The 22,572-nt window shown below is 45.3% G+C and overlaps 1 protein-coding gene across 1 annotated transcript; it reads left to right on the top strand.

The window, feature by feature from the left end:
• The first annotated feature begins 4,150 nt into the window (after window positions 1–4,150).
• LOC132583133 (vomeronasal type-2 receptor 26-like) lies at window positions 4,151–19,550 on the top strand. The gene is made up of 5 exons (XM_060254805.1): window positions 4,151–4,173; window positions 4,515–4,556; window positions 8,684–8,975; window positions 16,316–16,442; window positions 18,649–19,550. The coding sequence occupies exons 1-5, from the start codon at window positions 4,151–4,153 to the stop codon at window positions 19,548–19,550; spliced, it is 1,386 nt and encodes a 461-aa protein (XP_060110788.1).
• Window positions 19,551–22,572: the final 3,022 nt, after the last annotated feature.

Genomic DNA, 22,572 nt, shown 5'->3' with positions numbered 1-22,572 from the left:
TCAACCTGAGGCGACTAAAGGCCCACTCCAAGACAATGGAAAAACTCATCCGAGAGCTACTGTTTGCTGATGATGCTGCACTCGTCTCCCACTCGGTATCAGCTCTGCAGCATATGACATCCTGCTTTGCAGAGGCTGCCAAGCTATTCGGCCTAGAAGTTAGTCGGAAGAAGACAGAAGTTCTCCACCAGCCTGCACCCCAGGAAGATTATCACCCTCCCTGCATCACTGTGGGTGAATCAGTTCTGAAGACAGTCCAGCAGTTCAGCTACCTGGGGTGCATCATCTCCTCAGATGCTAAGATCGACAAGGAGATTGACAACAGGCTGGCAAAGGCAAACCGTGCCTTTGGCCGACTGCACAAAAGAGTGTGGAGCAACAAGCATCTGAAAAAAGGCACAAAGATCAATGTTTACAAAGCGGTTGTGATTACAACCCTCATCTACGGCTCCGAATCGTGGGTTTTATACCGTCATCACCCGCGTCTCCTTGAGCGCTTTCATCAGCGCTGCCTTCACACCATCCTCAACATCCACTGGAGTGACTTTGTGACCAACACTGAAGTTCTCAAGCGGGCGGAGGTTACCAGCATCGAGGCACTGCTGTTGAAGACGCAGCTGCGCTGGGCAGGGCATATTTCTAGGATGGAAAACCACCGCCTTCCCAAGATTGCCCTGTATGGCGAACTCTCCACCGGCCATCGAAATAGAGGGGCACCAAAGAAGAGGTACAAGGACTCCTTGAAGAAATCCCTTGGCACCTGTCGCATCAACCATCACCAGTGGTCTGACCTAGCCTCAGATCGCAAAGCATGGAGGCACACCATCCACCAGGCTGTTTCTTCTTTTGAGAACGCACGCATAGCTGGTCTTGAGGACAAAAGGAGATTGAAGAAGAATCGCAATGCTACAGCACCAACCCTAAATCAGACTTTTCCCTGCAGCCACTGTGGCCGGACCTGCCTGTCCCGCATTGGTCTTGTCAGCCACCAGTGAGCCTGCAGCAGACGTGGACTATTGCACCCTTCTTAAATCTTCGTTCGCGAAGCCAAGCCGAGAGAGAGAGAGAGAGCGCCCATGGGAAAGCCCAAAGCTACCCGCAGGCCATCGCTCCCTAATGTACTGAAAATCCTCACGGGCCTGCAAGACTAACGCCTTGCCTTTTACTAGCCTGAGATCATTCCCTCCCAGGTGAATAATCAAAACCTGAGGCAGAAGGCCCATACTCCTTTGGAATAACAAAGGCAGCAGCCTGGCCACTGAAGGCCCTGGTGCCCCCACCACTCGATACAAACATATTGGCTGAGTCTCAGCTGAGAGCCGACCGAAGTTCTCTGGGCCTGATGTGCGGCCCAAAACACATGGCTGTGGCCACAGATGAGAACTCATCTACTCTGTCCAGGAACAACAGCATCTAAAAAGAAAAAAACAGTCAAACAAGAAACAGAAACCAGTAACATTTCAACCAAAGAAGCAAAGCTAGGAACTGAGCAAAGGTTGAACATAAGATATGTAGGCCGATAAGCACCAACGGCCCAGGCACTGAATGGAGGAGGGAGGATACCCCAGTGCAGCAGCTGTCAATGCTGCCCTAATTCTAAAGGAGTGGGTCCCAAACCGCACCCCGGACAACCCCAGCTCACCTAAAGCCCGTGACGTCACAGCCCAAAACTGATGCTTCATCAGCGGGCTACCATTATCGTGACAGAACAAAAACCCTTCCCTGGGCCCCCGAACTGCCAGATAAGCAGCCAAAGCAGCAGCTGGGTACAACTCAAGCTCTGAGCAGTTGCCAAGCTTGAGCACGGTGCCCTTTTTGACACTGATCTGTCTTAGAGCGATGGACAGTAATCACTGCCTTACCCTCCGATAACCTCAAATCTCATAGCAACAGAGCATTACCAGAAACATCATTTCTGGACCGTGCCACTAGCTCACTGACTCTAAGGGCCTTGAAAAAAGCTACCAAAGATGCAGCATGAAACAAAGATGCCTCAAAATATAAAGCACACACCGTGCCTCAAACCCCCTTCAAGCCCCTAAGAATCAGAGGGGAAATAGGTTTCCGAGAGTCCAGCCTAGGTCCAGCCTCTCTGGCCCCACCCTCCAGAATTTTCTGGAGACGAAAATCAGCTGTTTCTTCCTTATAACCCTGCGCCTTACTAGCAAAAGCCAATGCAGACAGGCGCCCCCTAATGGATCACATAGCCAGTCCCTTACCTCGAAGCAAAACACAGTAGTAAAGCAACTGCTCCACCGGGAGGGGCCAAACAATGTGATACCCTACCTCAGCCCTAAAGTCCACAAACTGCCGCACAGCACGTTCCTAAGACTTCCTGGTGCTAGGCACAATGGCTAGGCCTATCGCTCTGCAGGCCTCGGCTCTCCCATCAGTCATAGCTCCTGGGGCATTGGCACCGCAGCTCAATTGGCATCTGGGGCCAGCTGATGAAAGCTCTCCATCTGTTTACAAGAGAGAGCGTCAGACACCCCATTACTCACCCCAGGAACATGCTTGGCTAAAAACAATATGTTAAGCCACAGACAACGCAGAGTGAAGGCCCTCATCAACCTCATAACCTGCCGGGATTTGATGAAAGGGAATTAATGACATGGACTACCGCCATATTATCACCCCAAAAATGAACTGTGCGATTGGCCATATCCAATGTCCTCGGAAATAGACTCCAAAACCCAAAGTCCCAGCAGCATCAGACATGACCTGAAGCTCAACTTCAAGCCTCATGTCAACTCTCCAAAAGTAAACCCCATTAAAGGACTCCAAGAATTCTCGCCAAACCCTCAAATCTTCCCTCATGCTGCTGGTAACCCGTTTTCTATGCTGAGGCAAGCGTAGACTTGCCATAGCATCACAGAGCCTACGAAGAAAGGCTCGCCCCGGGGCAACCACTTTGCAACCAAAGTTAAGATGCCCGACCAGCTGCTGCAACTCAATCAAGGTGACATTCCATTTAAGAAGAAAAGAATGAATCCTGTTCCTTAAATCTACTATTTTTTTGGAAAGGTATCCTGGACAGCTACGCTAGGGTATCAAGCTCGATCCCCAAAAAGATCAGTTTTTGGGCTGGGCCCTCCATTTTCTCCTGAGCCAAAGGAACCTCAAGTTCTGTGGCCAGCTCCATAAAGCCAGACAGCAGCTGAGCACAACGCCTAGTCCCCACGGGACCCACAAAAAAGGTAATCATCCAAATCATGAATGACATCCTGCAAACCCACTTTCTCGTGAACAGCCCATTCCAAGAATGTGCTGAAACACTCCAAAGCCGAACACGATACAGAGCAGCCCATTGGCAATGCTCTGTCCATATAAAATTGACCCTCAAAAGAAAATCCCAAGAACTCAAAATCAGCAGGATGCACTGGTAAAAGGTGAAATGCAGATTTAATATCACATTTTGCCAACTCTGCACCGTCCCCGCAGCATCGAACCACGGCTATGGCCTGATTGAAGCTGGTATACCTAACACAGTATAAATGCTCGAGAATCCCATCATTAACAGACTTCCCTTTGGGGAAGGATGATGATGAATCCAACGAAATTCCCCAGGTGTCTTTTTAGGCACCACACCCAAGGAGGAAACCCTAAGGTTAGGCACAGGGGGACTGGGAAATGGGTCCAAAACCCTGCCCTCAGCCAACTCCTTGGCAATCTTATCCTTGACTGCCTGCTCTAAACCCTTATCAGAACTAAGATTCCCAGACATAAATGGAACCCAGGGCCCCTGAAAAGGGATCCTAAAACCAAACTTAAAACTTTTTAGCGGGTAAACATGGTCAGCCCTTCGCGGAATCTGGACAGCCAGTGCTCAAGAGGACCCACCTTTATCAGACTGGGCCTCTTTTCTAGCCTGATAGTTTCCTCCCCCAACTCCTGGCTTTTTTTGATTCTTACATACCCAGACTTTTGGGCAGTTATTGAAGGAGTGAGAGCCACCACACATGGGGCATTCGTACTTAAATCGACAGACCTTTCTGCTACACACTCCCTGAGAACCGAACACCCAACAAAGCAAACCGCCTGCCCCGCAGAACTGCAGGAAGAAGCTGCCAAAGCTGAGGAGGTTGCAGCTGACCTGGCCACCAAATGACCACTGTTGGAGCAGTCACCTAAATTTGGCTACATCGGAGACATGACCTGCAGCCACAGCTTCTGGTGAATGCGGTCCCTCTGAAGAGAAGGGTGCAAAGCAGCCCTCATCCTAAACGCCTCGTCATACTGCATCCAGGCAGGCCCGCTAAACTTCGTGTACCCCTTCTAAATTATGTCCATGTATTGGATAAGGGCAGCTGCCCTCCAAGGCTGAGTCCATGCAATCACCCCAGTGTAAATAAAAAAAACCCGCAGCCAATTAGCCCAAGTCCACTCCACTTTGCGCTTCTTAAACTTTTCTTTTTCTTTCTCATCTAAATCCTACTTATCCTTCTCCAATTTCCGGAAAACGAAGGAGAAAATATCCACGTACTCACCCTTTAAGATTTTGTCCTTTGTTGCAGGCAACAAATTGTCCCCCAAGGGCAAAGGTACATCCCCAAAAGGTAAGGCGATAAAAGGAACCGCCCCATAAGGAGAAGGGGTGCCCCAAACCCCCATAAATACCCTGCTGCCCCGCACCCAACGAAGCTCCACAAAGGCCCCACTGTCCAGTAGGCCAAGCCCAATTTGACAACGAGCCCACACCTGAGGGGGAAGCAAACCCTGAACCCACAGCAGGGATGCCCTGCCCAGCAGGCAAAGCCTGACCCCAAGGCCCCCAAGGCCAAGCCAACCCAGCATATGCCTGCAGAATGTCACCACACTTACCAATGGATCCAGCAGGCACCAGCGATGACCCCATTCCAGCAGCTCTTGATAATGGCACTGATCCCGCATCTGGATCACCGAGACCCATGACACTACCAGTGATGAATGCACCAGAACTGCCCTCAAGAATAGACAACCTGGTTAACACATTCGCTTGAAGCACCCTTTTAGAAGCCCTTTCCACTCCTACCCCTTCAGCAGGAGGCATACCTGATGCCTCTTCCAATGCCCACAACCTTTGCATTATGTTAGCATTAACTACCTAATCACCCTCCTTATCAGAAGATGACAGCGGGGGCAGAGGCCTCTTAGCAGGGGCCATAGGGGCCTTTGGCGCAGGCTGATTCCCCTCGGACCTACCAGACCCCTTCTTACCCGACATCTTCATAGCACCCACTGGATAGCCGCCCCAGAACAATAATAATGCCAACCTAAGAGCAGTTAAAGCCACCTACGGCAGACCCACAAAATGGCCTCCTTCCTTTATAAAATGGCTGCCTTCCCTTGAGGAAGAAAGGGGACCCAATATGGCCACCACCCCAAATGACTAATAATGGAAGCAAAGTATGGTTGACTGAGCCACAGCAACACCCCCCCCCCAACCCCTGCAGGGAGTTCAAACTCTCAAACAAAAAAACACTGTTTGCCACAAAAGAGGGAGAAGAGACCTGTAAGCTCCTGGAGGATTGGCTACATCAGGGGAGTGTAGTCTATTTTGCAGAGGAGTCCCTGTTTTTTTTTTTTTTTAGTCTTGAGAATGTCAATTACAAATGTACAAGATGTGGCAAACACCATCTCGTCCTGTATTGATGAAATATTTCTGGCATGAACTTTTGCCCAGAGATAACACGATAATCTGTCAAATCAGAGAGTCAGTACTGTCTCCTTGTCAAGAATGGGTAGCTAGGGTGTCTTTATCTCATAACTATATGTTATGGTATCTGCCTGACACCAATATCTCTTTCAAAATAATAATAATAATAATAATAATAATAATAATAATAATAATAATAATAATAATAATAATAATAATAATAATAATAATAATAATAATAATAATAATAATAATAATTTTTATTTATATCCCGCCCTCCCCGCCAACGCAGGCTCAGGGTGGCTCACAGACATGGAAAGTGCCATGATTACAGCAATACATTATACAATAAAACACATTAAAATACATTAAATAAATAAATTAGTTAATTAATTAAAACCACTACAATTAAGGTGCTATAATGATTAAAACATATCAGATGTATATCGGATGGCTGGGTGTTATTTCAGGATTCAGTCTTGAAGGCCATTTGAAAGAGGATGGTTTTGCAGGCCCAGTGTAACAGATTATAGTCCCGCAGGGCTCGAAACTCCACTGGTAATTGGTTCCACCAGTGAGGAGCCATTACTGAGAAGGCCTGCTTTCGGGTTGTTTTCAATTTGGCCTCCCTAGGTCCAGGGATTTTTAAAAGATTTTGGGAGCTAGATCTCAGTGCTTTCTGGGGAATATATGGAGAGAGGCGGTCCCTAAGGTAGACAGGTCCTCGGCCATAAAGGGCTTTAAAGGTAATAACCAGCACCTTGTAATGAACTCAGAACACAATTGGCAGCCAGTGCAGCTCCCGCAACCTAGGCTGCAGGTGCTCCCACCGAGGTAGTCCCACTAGCAGCCTGGCCGCCGCATTCTGCACCAGCTGCAGTTTCCGAGTTCGGTACAGGGGCAGCCCCATGTAGAGGGCATTACAGTAGTCCAACCTCGTGGTGACCGTTGCATGGATCACTGTTGCTAGGTTGCCGTGTTCCAGGAAAGGGGCCAACTGCTTTGTCCTCCTCAGATGGAAAAAGGCGGCTTTGGCAGTAGCAGCTATCTCTGCCTCCATTGTCAAGGAAGGCTCCAGAAGCACTCCCAAGCTTTTGACCCTGCGCACTGGCATCAGCGACGCACGGTCAAAGGCTGGTAGGGAGATCTCCTCCCCTGGTCCACAGTGGCCCATGCAAAGGACCTCTGTGTTCGCTGGATTCAACTTCAGCCCACTCGACTTGATCCACCCTGCCACGGGTTGCAACGCTCAGTCCAGGTTTTCAGGGACGTCTCCAGTCCGGCCACCCATCAATAGATAGAGCTGGGTGTCATCAGCACACTGGTGACAACCCAGCCCATACCCTCGGGCAATCTGGGCAAGGGGGCGCATGAAGATTTTAAGCAGCATTGGGGAGAGAACTGCCCCTTGGGGCACCCCACAATTAAGTAGGCGCCTCTGGGACACCTCTCCCACAATTGCCACCCTTAATCCCCGACCTTCAAGGAAGGAGGAAAGCCACTGTAAGGCAAGCCCCCGGATTCCTACGGCGGCGAGGCGGCGTGTCAGCAGCTGATGATCGACCATATCGAACACCGCCGATAGGTCTAGCAACAGCAATACCGCCAAGCCGCCTCGGTCCAGATGCTTGTAAGGAATGCTTGTATGAAAACAGGCAATTAAAGGGTAACAACTGGAGGGGGGGGGGACTATGCACTTTGTGGAAAGAATATTGCTGAATCTAGAATGCAAAACATTGTGAGACATCACTGAACCAGGCATTGACAGGTAGGCCAATTCAAACTACTATATGAAACAGGAAACGCCCAGACAGAAATGATCCAATCCTGAACAAAATTCAATCACAATGAATATGATTGCTAGGCAAATACACATATTCTTTAACCATGATCATGAAATAAATTCATCTTCCTTGGCATACATGCAGACCATAAGAAATAAAAATCCCCAGAATTCCATTCCAGTTGGATTCTGAGGAGACTACTTGTGCCGAGTTCCCTAGTGAAGAGAAAACTTTATACAAACATGTTTATTTTTCTCAGCAATTCTACAGAAAAAACTCCTCTTTAATTATTCAATACTTCTTCACAGAATCCCTGTGGTACTTAAATGGTCACTGGGGGAAAGGCTGGCAGATTATACTAGAAATAAAACATTTCACATTGCAAGTTGGTGGAAGGGCTAGGAACAGATAGGATTCTTTCAATCTCATCTGTAATATGTTGTTCCATATTTGAGTTATTTCAATATTCACATGAGAAGACAGAAATCTTGATTGATATGAACCAATTGCACAATGATATTACTCATGGTATTGGTTCTAGTGCTGTTGGATCCAACAACGTCTAAAGTCCAAGATGCTATATGCACCATCAGTGAACCCCTCTCAAGTCTTCACAAATATCATCAACAAGGAGATCTCTTCATTGGGGGAATTGCTTCTCTTATCGAAGTCATTTCAGAAATTATGGATTTCAGCAAGCCACTCAACTATACAGCATTTAATATGCCCTTGTAAAGAAGGCTTTTTTTTAATCTTATAAACATTATCTGTGTATGTCAAAATAATAGCTGACTATTTGTTCATTCTGGGTTGAATTCTAGGAATGTAGAGATTAATTTGGATATTTCTCTTAATTTGCCAGCCACCCTAAATCCATTCCATGCTCTTTTAGGGAAGAAAGGGACATTGACTATTATTCACTGTAAACTTAATGAAGAAAATACTAATTAATATTACTGAGATTCTTTTAATAGAAAATGTATTAGTTATCAAAAGAGAGCCACTATGTGGATGAGGATGATAATGGACTTTGAGAAGATTGGATATAGTGTTTGAATCTAGATATACACATCCTCACACTTCTAGATGACTCATTGGATAGGCCAGAAACCCTTGATAGCGGGATATAGATGCTTAATCACATTACAGAGTCTCAGAGCTCTGACTCTCTTGATGAATATTAAAATATTAGAGAATCACCTGAAATATGAAAAATAATCTCTGAATTATGTTTTGCTTAGCTGCTCAATTATTCTTGTTATAGCGTGCTGACTAATCATTATCAACATGTCTTGGCCATGGCATTTGCTGTGAAGGAAATCAATAAAAATCTCCATATCTTACCCAATGTCACCTTGGGCTTGCATATCTGGAACAGCTACTTCAATGCAAGGAAGACCTATCGTGCCACAGTAGAACTTGTCTCAACCAAGAACAGATTTCTCCCTAACTACAAGTGTGACAGCAAGAACAATCCTATAGCAGTCATTGGAGGACTTGAACCTGAAACTTCCCACTACATAGCAACTGTGTTAGCTATCTACAATATTCCACAGGTAGGCTGGGTATGCAGAATATGAACTTCCATAACACATTTTGTAGACTTATACGATGAAATGATAAGAACCCCATGGCGCAGAGTGGTAAAGCTGCAGTTCTGCAGCTGGAGCCCTCTGCTCACGACCTGAGTTCGATCCCAGCGAAAGCTGGTTCAGGTAGTCAGCTCCAGGTTGACTCAGCCTTCCACCGTTCCAAGGTTGGTAAAATGAGTACCCAGTTTGCTGGTTGTGGGAAGCATAGATGACTGGGGAAGGCAATGGCAAACCACCCTCTAAAAAGTCTGCCGTGAAAATGTTCTGAAAGCAACCTCACCCCAGAATAAAAAATGACTGGTGCTTGCACAGGGGACTACCTTTACGTTTTTATGATGAAATTATCCTCCATATAAAATATTTCACAGAATATTTTTAAAGTAAATTTAAGAGAAGAATAGAGTACTTAAAGAATGACTCACTGGTTCTAAACAGACACATGTCTTAAATTCCGAAGTAGGGCCTTACCATTCCAATAAAATAACTTTAATTCATCTAGATGGGTAGCTGGGATCATTTTTAAGTTGTCAGTACACTCCTGCTATAGTTTGCTGCTACAGGCTAACTACATTTATGACAATACAAACTTTATTAGAATACAACATTTCATAGTAATGAAGCTCAATTCATAAGTTGTACCCATCTACCAGATGTATCTCAAGCCTTTCACAATGCAAAGAAATAATTTTTATCATCTCCATAAACAGCCAGAAAGTGCAGTATAGATCTGTCTTTGGGCTTTTTACTAGTAATACAACTGAAAAGTGTGCACTTCTCTGCAGCTTATGTTGGATTCTTTCCGAAAGGGTGAGGTATTCTGAAATGATTTTTGTCTTCATTCCCTGCATTTCCCTCCCAATGTTCATTTCCTTTAGCTTACCTATGGCTCTGCTTCAGTAATAAATGAAAAATTATCAGGTGTTTCTGTCTATCAGATGGTACCAAGTGAAGCCAAGCAATACAAGGGGGTTCTCCTCTTAATTCTGCATTTCAGGTGGACGTGGATTGGGGTCATTGCTGTGGATGATGAGCGTGGAGAAAGGTTTCAGCAAGCCCTGCTTCCTCTGTTTTATCAGAACCGCATCTGTGCGGCCTTCATAATAAAAATCATACAGGCTTCAACTGTAGATTATTATTTTTCAATGATGCAATATGGATTGGAGAAATTTGAAGCTGTGATGGAGAGTAAAGCCAATGCAGTTGTTGTACATGGAGATAGTCATTCTGTCTCATATCTTCGATGGTTAGTACAATTGTCAGAAACAGAATACACAACAGCAGAGCTTACAGGGAAAGTATTTATTGGAACGATTCAGTTGGATTTTGTATCCTTTTATTACCAGAGAAAATGGCAAATACAGAGCCTTCACGGTACTATATCCTTCACAATTCACACCAATCAACCACCAGAGTTTCAGCAATTTCTTCAGAGCAGAAAGCCTCTTTGGACTGAAGGAGATGGCTTTATCCAAGATTTCTGGGAACAGGCATTCCTCTGCCTTTTTTCAGATTCACCACTGATGGAGGAGTTTGGTAAATACTGCAGTGGAGAGGAGAAACTGGAGAGCCTTCCTGCTGATGTTTTTGATATGAGAATGACAGGCCCAAGCTACAGTATCTACAATGCTGTCTATGCTATTGCACATGCTTTGCATGCCCTGTATTCATTCTGTAATGGACACAGAAGAATAATGGAGAGAAAGAAATGTAACTTGTTCAGTCAACCATCATGGCAGGTAGATATCTTAGACACAAATGCAACCACATGCATAGGGAGTGAAAGAAGATGCAATGGGTACAGTATGCTATCTCTTCAGAAATAATTTGTAAATTCATTCTTCACTGCTTTGCCAATCCATTCAGTTAAAAATGACACAATTCTGCATGCTTCAGTCACGTACATCATTTCCTCCCCAGTACACTATAACGTCCAATGTAGGTTATCAACAATTATTTTATTTATGTATTTATTATGTTAGGCTTATATCCTGTCCTCTCCGCAAGTGGACTCAGGGCAGCTCACAACATCACATTACTTCCATTAAATCCAATAAAACATATAAAACATAATTACATATTGATATTATTTAAAACATTTCATGGTGCTGTATTGATACAGTATAGTGGTTCTGAAAGTTCGATGGTGACCATCGGTACTCTGCATGGTGCTCTATATGATGTCCAGTGGCAGCTCTCTCTCAGTTAAATGTCAAAGGCCTGTCGGAACAATTCGGTCTTACAGGCCCTGCGGAATGTAGACAAATCCCTCAGGGCCCTTATGGCCTCCGGGAGAGCGTTCCAGAGTTCTGGTGCTGCCTCCGAGAAGGCCCTGGCTCGTGTTGTATGTAACCTGGCTTCTTTTGGTCCAGGGATGGACAATAGATTTTTCGTCCCTGAATGCAGTGCTCTCTGGGGAATATGCGGAGAAAGGCGGTCCCACAGATAGACAGGTCGCTGACCATAAAGGGCTTTAAAGGTCAACACCTTGAAACGAACTTGGAACACAACAGGAAGCCAGTGCAGCTCTTTCAGCACCGGTTGAATGTGCTCCCATCGAGGGAGTCTCATTAACAGGGTAGCCCCATGTAGAGAGCGTTACAGTGATCTATTCTTGACCATAGCATGGATCACCATTGCTAAGTTGTTGTGCTCCAGGAACGGGGCCAGCTGCCGTGCCCACTGAAGGTGGAAAAAGGCGGATCTAACTGCGTCCGCTACCTGGCCTCCATTGTGAGGGAGGACTCAAGGAGCATGCCCAAGCTCCTGACTTTAGGGGCTGGTATTAATGGCACCCCGTCAAGAGCCGGCAGATGAACCCCTCTCCCGGACCACCCCGGCTCAGATAGAGAACCGCCATCTTTGTCGGATTCAATTTCAGTTGGCTCAACCTGAGCCACGAAGTCACGGCTTGAAGGGCAAGGTCTAAATTTTCCGGGGTACATTCGGACTGGCTGCCCATCAATAGATAGAGCTGGGTGTCATCTGCATATTGAAGACAACCCAGTCCATACCTCCTGACAATCTGGGCAAGGGGGCGCATATAGATATTAAATAGCATCGGGGATAGGACTGCTCCCTGTGGCACCCCACAACTGAGAGAGTGCCTCTGGGATGCTTCCGCCCCTATCACCACCCTTTGTTCCCGATCTTGGAGAAAGGAGGTCAACCACTATAATCTGAATCCCCACATCGGCAAGGTGGCTAGTCAGTAGCTGATGGTCAACCGTATCAAAAGCAGCTGACAGATCTAATAACAACAGCACTGCTGAGCCTCCCCGATCCAGATGTTGCATGAGGTCATCTATGAGAGCGACCAGAACCGTCTCTGTCCCGTGACCTGGTCAAAAGCCGGACTGGAATGGATCCAGTGCAGAAGTGTCCTCCAGGAATCCCTGTAGCTGAGTTGCCACCGCCCGCTCTATAACCTTACCCAAAAAGGGAAGGTTTGATACCGGCCTATAATTTGCAAATACAGCCGGATCTGCAGATGGTTTTTTTAAGAGGGGACGGACCACTGCCTTTTTAAGAGGTGTGGGAAAGATCCCTTCTACCAGGGATCTGTTGACAATACCTTGTAGTGGGTCACGTAGCCACGTCTGGCTAGCTTGTATAAGCCAGGACGGGCACAGATCCAACCTACAAGTCATAGGGCATACAGCCAAAAGGATCCTGTCGACTTCCTCCAGGCTGAGTGGGCTGAAAGAATCTAAAATTGGACCAGAAGACACGCTCGGTGCCCCAAGTTCTTTTGCTGTATCAACTATGGCGGGAAGGTCGCGTCGGAGCGACGAGACCTTATCTGCAAAAAAACTCGCAAAAGCCTCACTGCCTATTTCCAATTCTCTAATATTTTGTTTACCCTGTGATAGAGTTATTAGTGACCGAATTATACTAAACAATTGTGCTGGGCGTGAGGTCGCAGATGCAATTCTGGATGCAAAATAGGTCTTTTCTGCAGCCTGAACTGCCATCTCATAGGTCCGCATAAATGACCTATAGGATGTTCTCGTAGCTTCGTCACGAGTATGTCGCCATCATCTCTCTAGTCATCTTAATCGCTGTTTCATTGATCGCAACTCCATGGTATACCATGGAGCAGATCATGAACGAGGATGAAGAGGACATCGGGGAGCGATCTCGTCAATGGACGTGGAGAGTTGGTTGTTCCAAATCTCCACTAGCTCATCCAGCGAGTCACCAGAGGGCCAGGGATCCTGTGACAGCATTGGGTTCTTTAAGAGATCAAAATGCTGAGTAATAGTTATGTAACTCCAGCTATACAGGATAATGCATGTCACGAGAGTAGCATGTGCAGCTAGTTTACTAATCAATGATTGTGATTGGCTAGCTGTACTATAATAGCAGAGGTCTAACTCTCAGCCACTGTGGGTGATACGAGGAGAGAAGGACGGTGTGTGAGAGAGGAGCAATATCTTATACTCAGACTGTTACTCTGAAGGATTGGATAAAGACTGGATAAGGATTGATGTATGGACTGGTATGTTGACTACTCTACTGGATACTGATTCTGTGCTGTTGCCTTGACTGGACTGATTATCTGTGTATGAACCTTTGGACTCCCTATAACTGCCTCTACCGCCTTTACCCCAAATATCTGTTTAAACGGCTGTTTTGGAATTTGTCTTTTTAGCACAGCAGCTACAGCTGCACTTATCAGAGTACTCAAACCGAAGAACTTCCCACGCACACTGTCATCCTGCATGGCCATTTGAAGCCGCAAAGGGTCCATCTGGCTATGCGGGTGAGCTAAAACTTGCTCACCGCCTAAACGGGAAAGGGGCGGTATGTCCACACGAGCCTTCAAGGCTTGGTGGTCAGACCATGGCACTGCCTCTGCAGAAATCTGATCCACTACAACTCCCGCCGTTAAGATCAGGTCTAGTGTGTGCCCAGCCTGGTGCGTGGGCACTGTTATATATTGGGAGAGTCCTAGTGCTGCCATGGAAAGCACTAGGTCCGTCGCCCGAGTGGAAGCCATGTCCTCGGCATGGACATTGAAGTCACCAAGGACTATAATTCGAGGATGCTCCAATGCCCAGCCTGCTACAGCCTCCATCAGGGACGGTAAGGCACTGGCCGGTGCCTTAGGCAGATGGTACACCAGCCAGATTGCCAAACTCTCCCTACATCCCACACCAGGCCCACACACTCCACGCCCTTGATCTTTGGCAGCAGAAGCACCCTGAAGGAGCAATCCTCCCGTATGAAAAAGGCCACCCCTCCCCCCCGCTCGCTAGTCCGAGCCTGGTGAAGGACAGAGAACCCAGGCGGAGCCACTTGGGAGAGAGCAACTGTCTCCCCGTCCCGCACCCAGGTCTCCGTCACGCAAGCCAGGTCCATATCCTGCCTGATAAAGAAATCCTGCAGGACTGAGGTCTTATTGTTTATGGACCTGGCGTTGCACAACAAGACATTCAGTTGATATAACATACACATTTGGAATATGATACTCAAATGATATAGGCACTTATGAGTATTTCAATGCAGTTGATTTGATATTTTTAGAGAGCAGTGATTGATGATTGCAGAATAAAAGAGAAAATGGGATCGATGTATATAAAAATCATGTGGGACAGAGGTTGTGATAAGAAGAGTGAATGAAAAAGTGGTTGTATCAGATTCTTTTATCTGAATCATTCTACCCTAAGAAATGTATTTAATCATTTTTGCCCAATCAGGAGCCTTGTACTTCCGTAGCCATCCCAGATCTGCAAGGCCCTTCTCCTTTCTTCTGGTTAACTTAATTCTCTCGGGGTGCAACCAATTAATTGCTAAAAATATCCCCTGCTAAAGGCCTAGTATTCCAGCACTTTGGGTATATGCTTAAAAGTTCTGCCTTTCTTGCACATTTCCTCTTTCCAATATACTAGGTAATCCAGGGGTGTACAAACATACTTGCAGACTGTGGAGATATAGAGAACACCCATAGCCTCCTCCCCTAACTACTACTTCAAAAGCACGACTGAATAGGGACAATGAGTGTACATAGATCAATCTACCCAAATTCAACATGTACTGACATTGAATAAGGAATAAGGAGCACAGATAGCATTTTGTGTTCGGGGGTAACAATAGCATGCTCAACGATCAAAATAAAATGATTCAAAGACATTCCTGTAACCTTAACACTGTGGTGTTGGAAAGTGCCATCAAGGCACACTTGACATATGACAACCCTTCAGGATTCTCGAGGAAAGAGATGTTCAGAGATGGTTTCCATTTCCAATCTTTGCTTACTGACTCTTGACTTTCTGGTTAGTCTCCCATATAAATACTAACCATTGCCAACATGGCTTAGCTTCTGAGGTCTAATGAGAGGAGGTTATCTTGAACTATCCACACAGTACATATCCGATTATACAAGCAGGATAAGTACAGATTATTCTAGGAAGTGCAAGTTTTGGAAATGATCCATTATCTTAGGTCAGTTTGAGGTCTCTCCCTCTCTGTCACTACTGCATAATAGTGCTGCCATTGTAATGAAGTTTTAGTGTGAGCAAACTTCTGTTTAAAAGGCAAGCTGGCAAAGAGGGTAAAGAGAGGAAATAGACCTTCTTCCTCATGTCCAAAATATCAGGCCATGCTATTTCATAAATGCTGGGGGGGGGGGGTGTTAAACATTGATTTGTAATTATTAACATGCCTTTTCTTTTCCAAAAAATACGTGAGCTCAGTTTTTTCCTTTTCTATCTAGATTCACCACTTCTTGAAAAGCATTTCATTTAATAACAGTGCTGGAGAAAGTATTTCATTTGACCCTAGTGGAGAGGTAGCCACAGGGTATGATATTATCAACTGGCTTGCTTTCCCAAATCAATCTGTTTTTAAAGTCAAAATTGGAGAGGTTCATCCAGAAGCTCCTGCTGACCACATGCTTACCCTTGATGAAGATCACGTTATATGGCACAGCTGGTTTAACCAGGTAATACTGGTTTATTTAATCCATTAATGAAAATATGCCATGCTAAAATGCACTGTGGTGCTCCTGTTTCTTGATCTTAAATGATAAATATTAAGTATAAAAGCTGACTTGAAACCATGTAATAGAATAGCAACTGTGGGTTAATTTAGAGCAGACAGAAAAAAGATCATGTCAACTTTTGAGAAAGGGTTACCTGCCTCTTAAAGGGGGCCTGTTGTTCTCCTGATATTACAATTCATGGGATCCTTCTTCATTTCCATACATAAAAAACTTGGTTGTGAATGTCTCAATCAATTTGAAGAAACACTTTTTTTTGCATTACAGACTAAATTTCTATTTTTCCTTCTCATTCATACATTAGACACAGCCCATTTCTGTCTGCACTCCAAGTTGCCACCCAGGTTACAGGAAGGAAATGAAGGAGGGAGAACAATTCTGCTGCTATGGCTGCGTTCCTTGTCCAGAAGGAAAGATATCCAGTCTGAAGGGTAAGAGATTTGTAGCCCAATCCTTAGGAAGGTTTCTCCTTCAGAGCTGAGATGTAAGCTGCTGTAATTCATTGTTAGAGCTTTGGAGAAGGATTTGGGAGACATAGGCCCTTTTCACACTTACCAGTGGAAACCGGAAGGGAGTCGGTATTGTGCCGCTTGCAGTAATCCGAGACAGGGATGGGCGTTTTCAGACACATGTTTTTTTTTTCCGGTAGGGTTCCGTGATTGAAGCGAGCCATTTCACACTGTTCCGCTCTTATCTCGCTTCCACCAGCGCCAGCCGTTTTTGCCTGCCGGCTCGCGATCTCCAGCTTATTATTATTTTTTTTGGAATGTCGGGCTAAGATCGCTATAGCGCTATAGCGACGTATCACAACAGCAACACCATAGAGATGGCTAGGCTCTATTGAGATAAGTTACCAGGTTTCAGCGGTGGCGATATCTGGCATCTTAATGGAGCCCAGGCATCTCTATGGTGATGCTTTTGTGATACGTCGCAATAGCGCTATAGCGATCTTAGCCCGACGTCCCCCCCCCAAAAAGCCGGAGATCGCGCGTGCCGGCGGGCGAAAAAGGGCGTGAAAACTGCTCCTGGGTTAGATACTGGACATTTCACACAACACCCCATAGCGATTTAAACCCGGAAGGAGGGGTTGAAAAGTGGAAGAAGCTGCTCTTTGTTTGTAACGACTCAGGCACGCCTCACTACCGGGACAGCCGCGGGAGTGTGTGAAAAGGTGAGAGTATTCCGGTAGCAGCCAGTTACTGTATCGGGTCTGTCTGAAATGCCAGCAGAAACCCATTATTGTTCAGTAACTGACCAGCTTCCATACCGGAATACATAGACTGTGTGAAAAAGCCCATAGTATCATAAGTCTGCTAGGGCTTAGTGTTAACAGGACTTTTCAGAAGTAGAGAACTTCTCGGGAGAAGAGGAGCCCTGTGTAGCCAGCCTTGAATTCACAGAATCTGATGAGTAGGAAAATTAACTGAAGGCTTCTCAGGATTCACAGTCAACACCTGGTGCAGAGACACTGACCTCCTCCAGCTCTGAGGTGAACCTCAGTTGGCCATTTCCAGCACACCAGCAAGTGCATGCCTCCAGGCTGCACGCCAGCTGCTTGCTGTTAGCAAAAATGAGCAGTTGCAGGATTTCTTCTGAGCAACTGGTTGTAAGCTTGACCCTTAGGCATGGGGCTATATAACCAGCCAAGGTAGGCTTGTAGGCAAGGATACAGCATGTATGATAGTTGTTAAGAAATTGACTTTACTCTGCCTGACATCCTCTTATCTTAGACTGCTTTGCTTGGTCCCCTCATCTTAAACTGCTTTGCTTGACCTCTGACCTTGGAAAAATGCTTTGCCTGTCTTCTGGCACCTGATACTCAGAGCCTGCAAGTCACTACACGAATGCCGACTCTGCAATTGAAGCTTAATGGATGAATGTGGACCAGTAACATTCCAAACCATGCCTACCTCACAGAATTGTTGTTGGGAAAAAATGGGGGAGAGGAGAACAATTTCAACTGGTTTGAGTCTCTCTCTCTCTCTCTCATTCACTCTCTCTCACACACACACTATCTGCCTATCTTATTTAAGTGCATAATGTTTAGACATTTTGATATATGATTGGTCAACACCACTATCACCCCCCCCCCCCATTTCTCCTCGTATACACTTACGGTGTCAAAACTTCACAGTATACACTTACGGTGTCAAAAACTACACAGTATTGATTATGAAATGTCATTTAGTGAGAGGGATTTTCTCCAAGCTAAATCTTAAGGAAATAGGACTCACACCAGTAGTATTTGTTGTACTGATAGTTTCCCATAAGATTAACCTCACTGTAGCTCTGGTATAGTGTGACCTTAGGCCAGTTGTGTTCTCTCAGCTTAACATACCTCTATAAGGAACTACATCAGGGAGTCTGAAATTGAAGTCACTTTAAAACGTCCCACAATCAAATACATTATCTGCAACAGTAGTGATATATCTTCAATAGAGAAGTAAAACATAAAAAAAATCTACCTGCACATGGAATTGCCCAGCCATGCCTCCAGAAGTTCCTGCAGGTAAGCATCGGAAGTAGAATGAAAAGTGGAGGATGTAATTCCCACAGAAAGATCCACTTGAAGGAGATATGGGAACAATTATAAGATACACTGACGTTGTCTTCCTCTTGCCGCTTTCTCTTTTACAGACATGGACGCGTGCATCACTTGCAGAGAAGATGAATATTCAAACATAGGAAAAAATCAATGCATTCCCAAAGACATTGCTTTCTTATCTTACAAAGAACCACTGGGGATCACTTTAGTGACTTTTGTCCTTTTCTTTTCTTTCATCACTCTTTTGGTGCTAGCAATCTTTATAAAGCACCACAGCACCCCCATTGTCAAAGCCAACAACAGGAACCTTACCTATTCTCTCCTGATCTGCCTCCTCCTTTGCTTCCTTTGTGCTCTGCTCTTCATTGGTCAACCGCAACGGGTGTCCTGTCTCCTCCAACAAACCATTTTTGGCATGGTCTTCTCAGTTGCCATTTCTTGTGTGCTGGCAAAAACTATTATGGTGGTTTTGGCTTTCCTAAGCATTCAGCCAGGAAGCAGTTTGAGAAGGTGGGTGGGGAGAAGAGTGGGCAATTCAATTGTGATTTCCTGTTCCCTTTTCCAAGCAGTCCTTTGCTTTGTGTGGCTGATCACTTCCGCTCCATTTCCAGATGTTGACATGCACTCGGAAGCTAAAGCAGTTGTACTGCAGTGCAATGTAGGGTCTGTCCCCATGTTTTACTGTGTCCTGGGCTACATGGGCTTCCTGGCCATTGTTAGCTTTGTGGTGGCTTTCTTAGCTAGAAGATTACCTAACAGTTTTAATGAAGCCAAATTTATCACTTTCAGTCTCTTGGTCTTTTGCAGTGTTTGGATATCCTTTGTTCCCACCTATCTGAGCACCAAGGGGAAATACATGGTGGCTGTGGAGATCTTCTCCATCTTAGCCTCCAGCGCAGGCCTTCTGGGTTGTATCTTTGCCCCCAAATGTTTCATTATTATGTTAAGGCCTGATCTGAACAACAGGGAACATCTGATAAGAAGGAATGGGTAATAAGATGAAGGCTATGGATTGACGTGTAGTTTAGGTTCAGCTTCTCTCAAAGAGAAACCAATGGTTGCTGAGAGCATAATGACCAGAGGCCGACAGTCAAACAGCCAGTAGTTCTGGGAGAGTGAGAGCTGGCTGATGGAAGATGTCATAATCTTGAGTCAGAGTTCAGGAGAATAACTTACTGCAGCTAAATGAAAGTCAGTTTGTAATTTAGAGTCCAAAATGGCTGAGTATATCTATAGTGCAAAAGTTCAAATGTCGAGATGCTTTGCAATCCTTTAGCTAATTCAGTCCTATGTTGCATTTAAATCATAAATAAAATTACTCCTTTTTTGCTTACACATATGGGTTTCATGTATATGATCTTAGGGAAGAAACACAACTCCAAACTAAGATCTTGTCCTACTTCTAAATGGATTAGGATAGGAATAAATGGTGTCAGTGAAAGAATGTAGCAGTGTTCAACCCCAAAGTTTCTGAGTGCTGTCTGAGTGAAGAGCGATTGGTAAAGGGGCTAGACTCTGCTTTCTGATGGTGTCTCTGTTAGCAGGAGGGAGGACTCAGAGTCTGAAAGTAGCACAGCTCGCTCTGCATCTCAAAAGAGGCAAGAAATTTGTTTAGCTGTCATAGCCAACATGGTAGCATTTCTAGAATGCCTGAATAGGATCTAGAGCACGGGTTCCCAACCCTCGGGCCATGGACCGGTCCCTGTCTGTGACTTCTTAGCAACCAGTCCATGAGTTGTATAATTATTTCATTATATATTACAATGTAGTAATAATAAGAAGACATTGGATTTATATCCTGCCCTCCACTCTGAATCTCAGAGTGGTTCACAGTCTTTTTCACCTTCCTCCACAACAGACGTCCTGTGAGGCGGGTGGGCCTGAGAGAGCTTTCCCAGAAGCTGCCCTTTCAAGTACAACTCTGTGAGAGTTATGGTTGATCCAAGGCCACTCCTGCAAATGGAGGAGTGGGAAATCAAAACCTCCCAGATAAGAGTCCACACACTTAACCACCACACCAAAATAAAGTGCACAACTGTATCATCCCAAAACCATCGCCGCCCCCTGCCTGGTCCGTGGAAAAATTGCCTTCCACAAAACTGGCTCCTGGAGCCAAAAAGGTTGGGAACCGCTGATCTAGAGGACTCGGGATCTTAGCTCAGCCACAAAACTTTGCTTGATGACCTGACACCAGTCCAGTTATCATTCCTTTTGGAGACAGTTTATCAAGTTACCTTTATACTTATTACGAAAACCTGAAACTACAGTAGACCAGTATAGTTTGCTTTTCATGGTGCTGCCGTAGAAGATAACATAGAAGTTGTTATTTGACCTATTAGGCGAATTGCTGGGGTCTCCTCTTTTGATGGGGGGGCAGGGAATTAGCAAGAGGTAGACTTAGGCAGAGCTCTCATGGAGAAGGGTTCTTTCCACCAATGATACAGAGGTCCACTATCTCCAAATTTAAAATAGAAATATATATAGGAGCACAATCACACTGCCAAAATTAAAGCTTTTTTTTGTTTTGTTATGAATGTATTTGGGAGAGTGGCCACGGCAGATGACCAATTTTATAATGAATTGCAGAGACCAAGGATAAATTCTAAAAGAGAGGAAAATATTACCAAATAGCAAGCCATGTCTAGATTGTGGATCGGATTTAAAGCATAGTAGAAGAAGAGAGTGACCCCCTTTCCTCATCAAGCTGCAATCAAAAACTGAAAGGTGCCGCCCTCCACAAAAAATACTAGATGATTTCCTATGGGCACTGAGGCAGCTGTCCTGACGAGTTTCCTGTCCTCCTGATCCACCTGCAAATGAATGCCAGATGTTTCCTAATGTAGGGCATTTGTGCATGTACAAAAGTTGTGCTTGGGGGGAATGCTATGTTTTACAGGGAAAAGTATATATACATTTACTGTGGTCTCCTAATCCTTTCTACATTTTACAGGGGAGGGGGAAAGAGTTGTTCAACTTCAAGAAAGACTACTTCTGCCCCCATTCTAATATCTCTGCCCCCATTAATTGTAAGCATCCAGCATTTCTTATGGTCTTTTCCACATTAAATCCTGACATTTTTCTAGCATCTTCAGTGCCTGTTCTCAGAGGATTAAGAAAGCATCCTATTTAAAAGCAAACATCTTGATGCAAAAAACAGTTCTCCCAGGCCCCATGTCTGGGGAAAAAAGATTTCTGCAAGCCCTTACTCCCACCCAGCATTTAAAAGCAAACAAGTAAGTAGTAAGTAAGTAAAATTTTATTTGTATCCCGCCCTCCCCCGCCAAAGCAGGCTCAGGGAGGCTAACAACAACAGAAAACAACAGTACATTAATAAACCATTACATTAATAAACATTAAATTAGCCTTAAAACCAGTTAATACATTAATTAAAAGCCATTATTAATTTAATTACATTAAATTGAATTACACTGAATTAAATCTAACCATAATATTATCATTGGTGCTATATCTGTCAGTTGGTATTGATGGCGGATATTTCTTTGTTGTGCACTTGTAGTTCAGCTATTCATAAACGCCAGTTTAAAGAGGGTGGTCTTGCAGGCCCTGCGGAACTGATCGAGGTTCTGCAGGGCCCGCACCTCCTCTGGGAGCTGATTCCAAAGATATGGGTCTGCGGAAGAAAAGGCCTGTGTGCGGGTGTTCTGGAGTTTGATTTCTTTTGGCCCAGGGGTAGTCAATCTGTTTTTTCCTACTGACCTCAGTGCTCTCTGGGGCTCATACGGGGAGAGACGGTCCTTCAGGTAGGCCAGTCCTCGGCCATATAGGGCTTTAAAGGTAATGACCAGCACTTTATACTGGACCCGGTATACAATCGGTAGCCAGTGCAGTTCGCGTAGCCCCGGCCGTGTATGTTCCCATCTTGGGAGACCAAGCAACAGCCTGGCCGCTGCATTCTGCACTAGTTGTAACTTCCAGGTCCGGCACAGAGGCAGCCCCATGTAGAGGGCGTTACAGTAGTCCAATCTTGAGGTGACCGTCGCATGGATCACCGTTGC

Source organism: Heteronotia binoei, chromosome 15 (genome assembly GCF_032191835.1).
Source record: "Heteronotia binoei isolate CCM8104 ecotype False Entrance Well chromosome 15, APGP_CSIRO_Hbin_v1, whole genome shotgun sequence".
NCBI classification, from domain to species: Eukaryota; Metazoa; Chordata; class Lepidosauria; order Squamata; family Gekkonidae; genus Heteronotia; species Heteronotia binoei.
The sequence above is the reverse complement of the archived record's forward strand: the minus strand, read 5'-3'. Positions and strand labels throughout refer to the sequence as shown.

Bases quoted from the DNA above. Each gene is read 5' to 3' on its own strand.
- LOC132583133 (XM_060254805.1), top strand. From the start codon at position 4,151: ATGACCTGCAGCCACAGCTTCTG. The intron at 4,557-8,683 runs GTAAGGCGATAA...TTCTTGTTATAG, and splicing joins CAAAGGTACATCCCCAAAAG to CGTGCTGACTAATCATTATC. The intron at 16,443-18,648 runs GTAAGAGATTTG...TCTCTTTTACAG, and splicing joins AAAGATATCCAGTCTGAAGG to ACATGGACGCGTGCATCACT.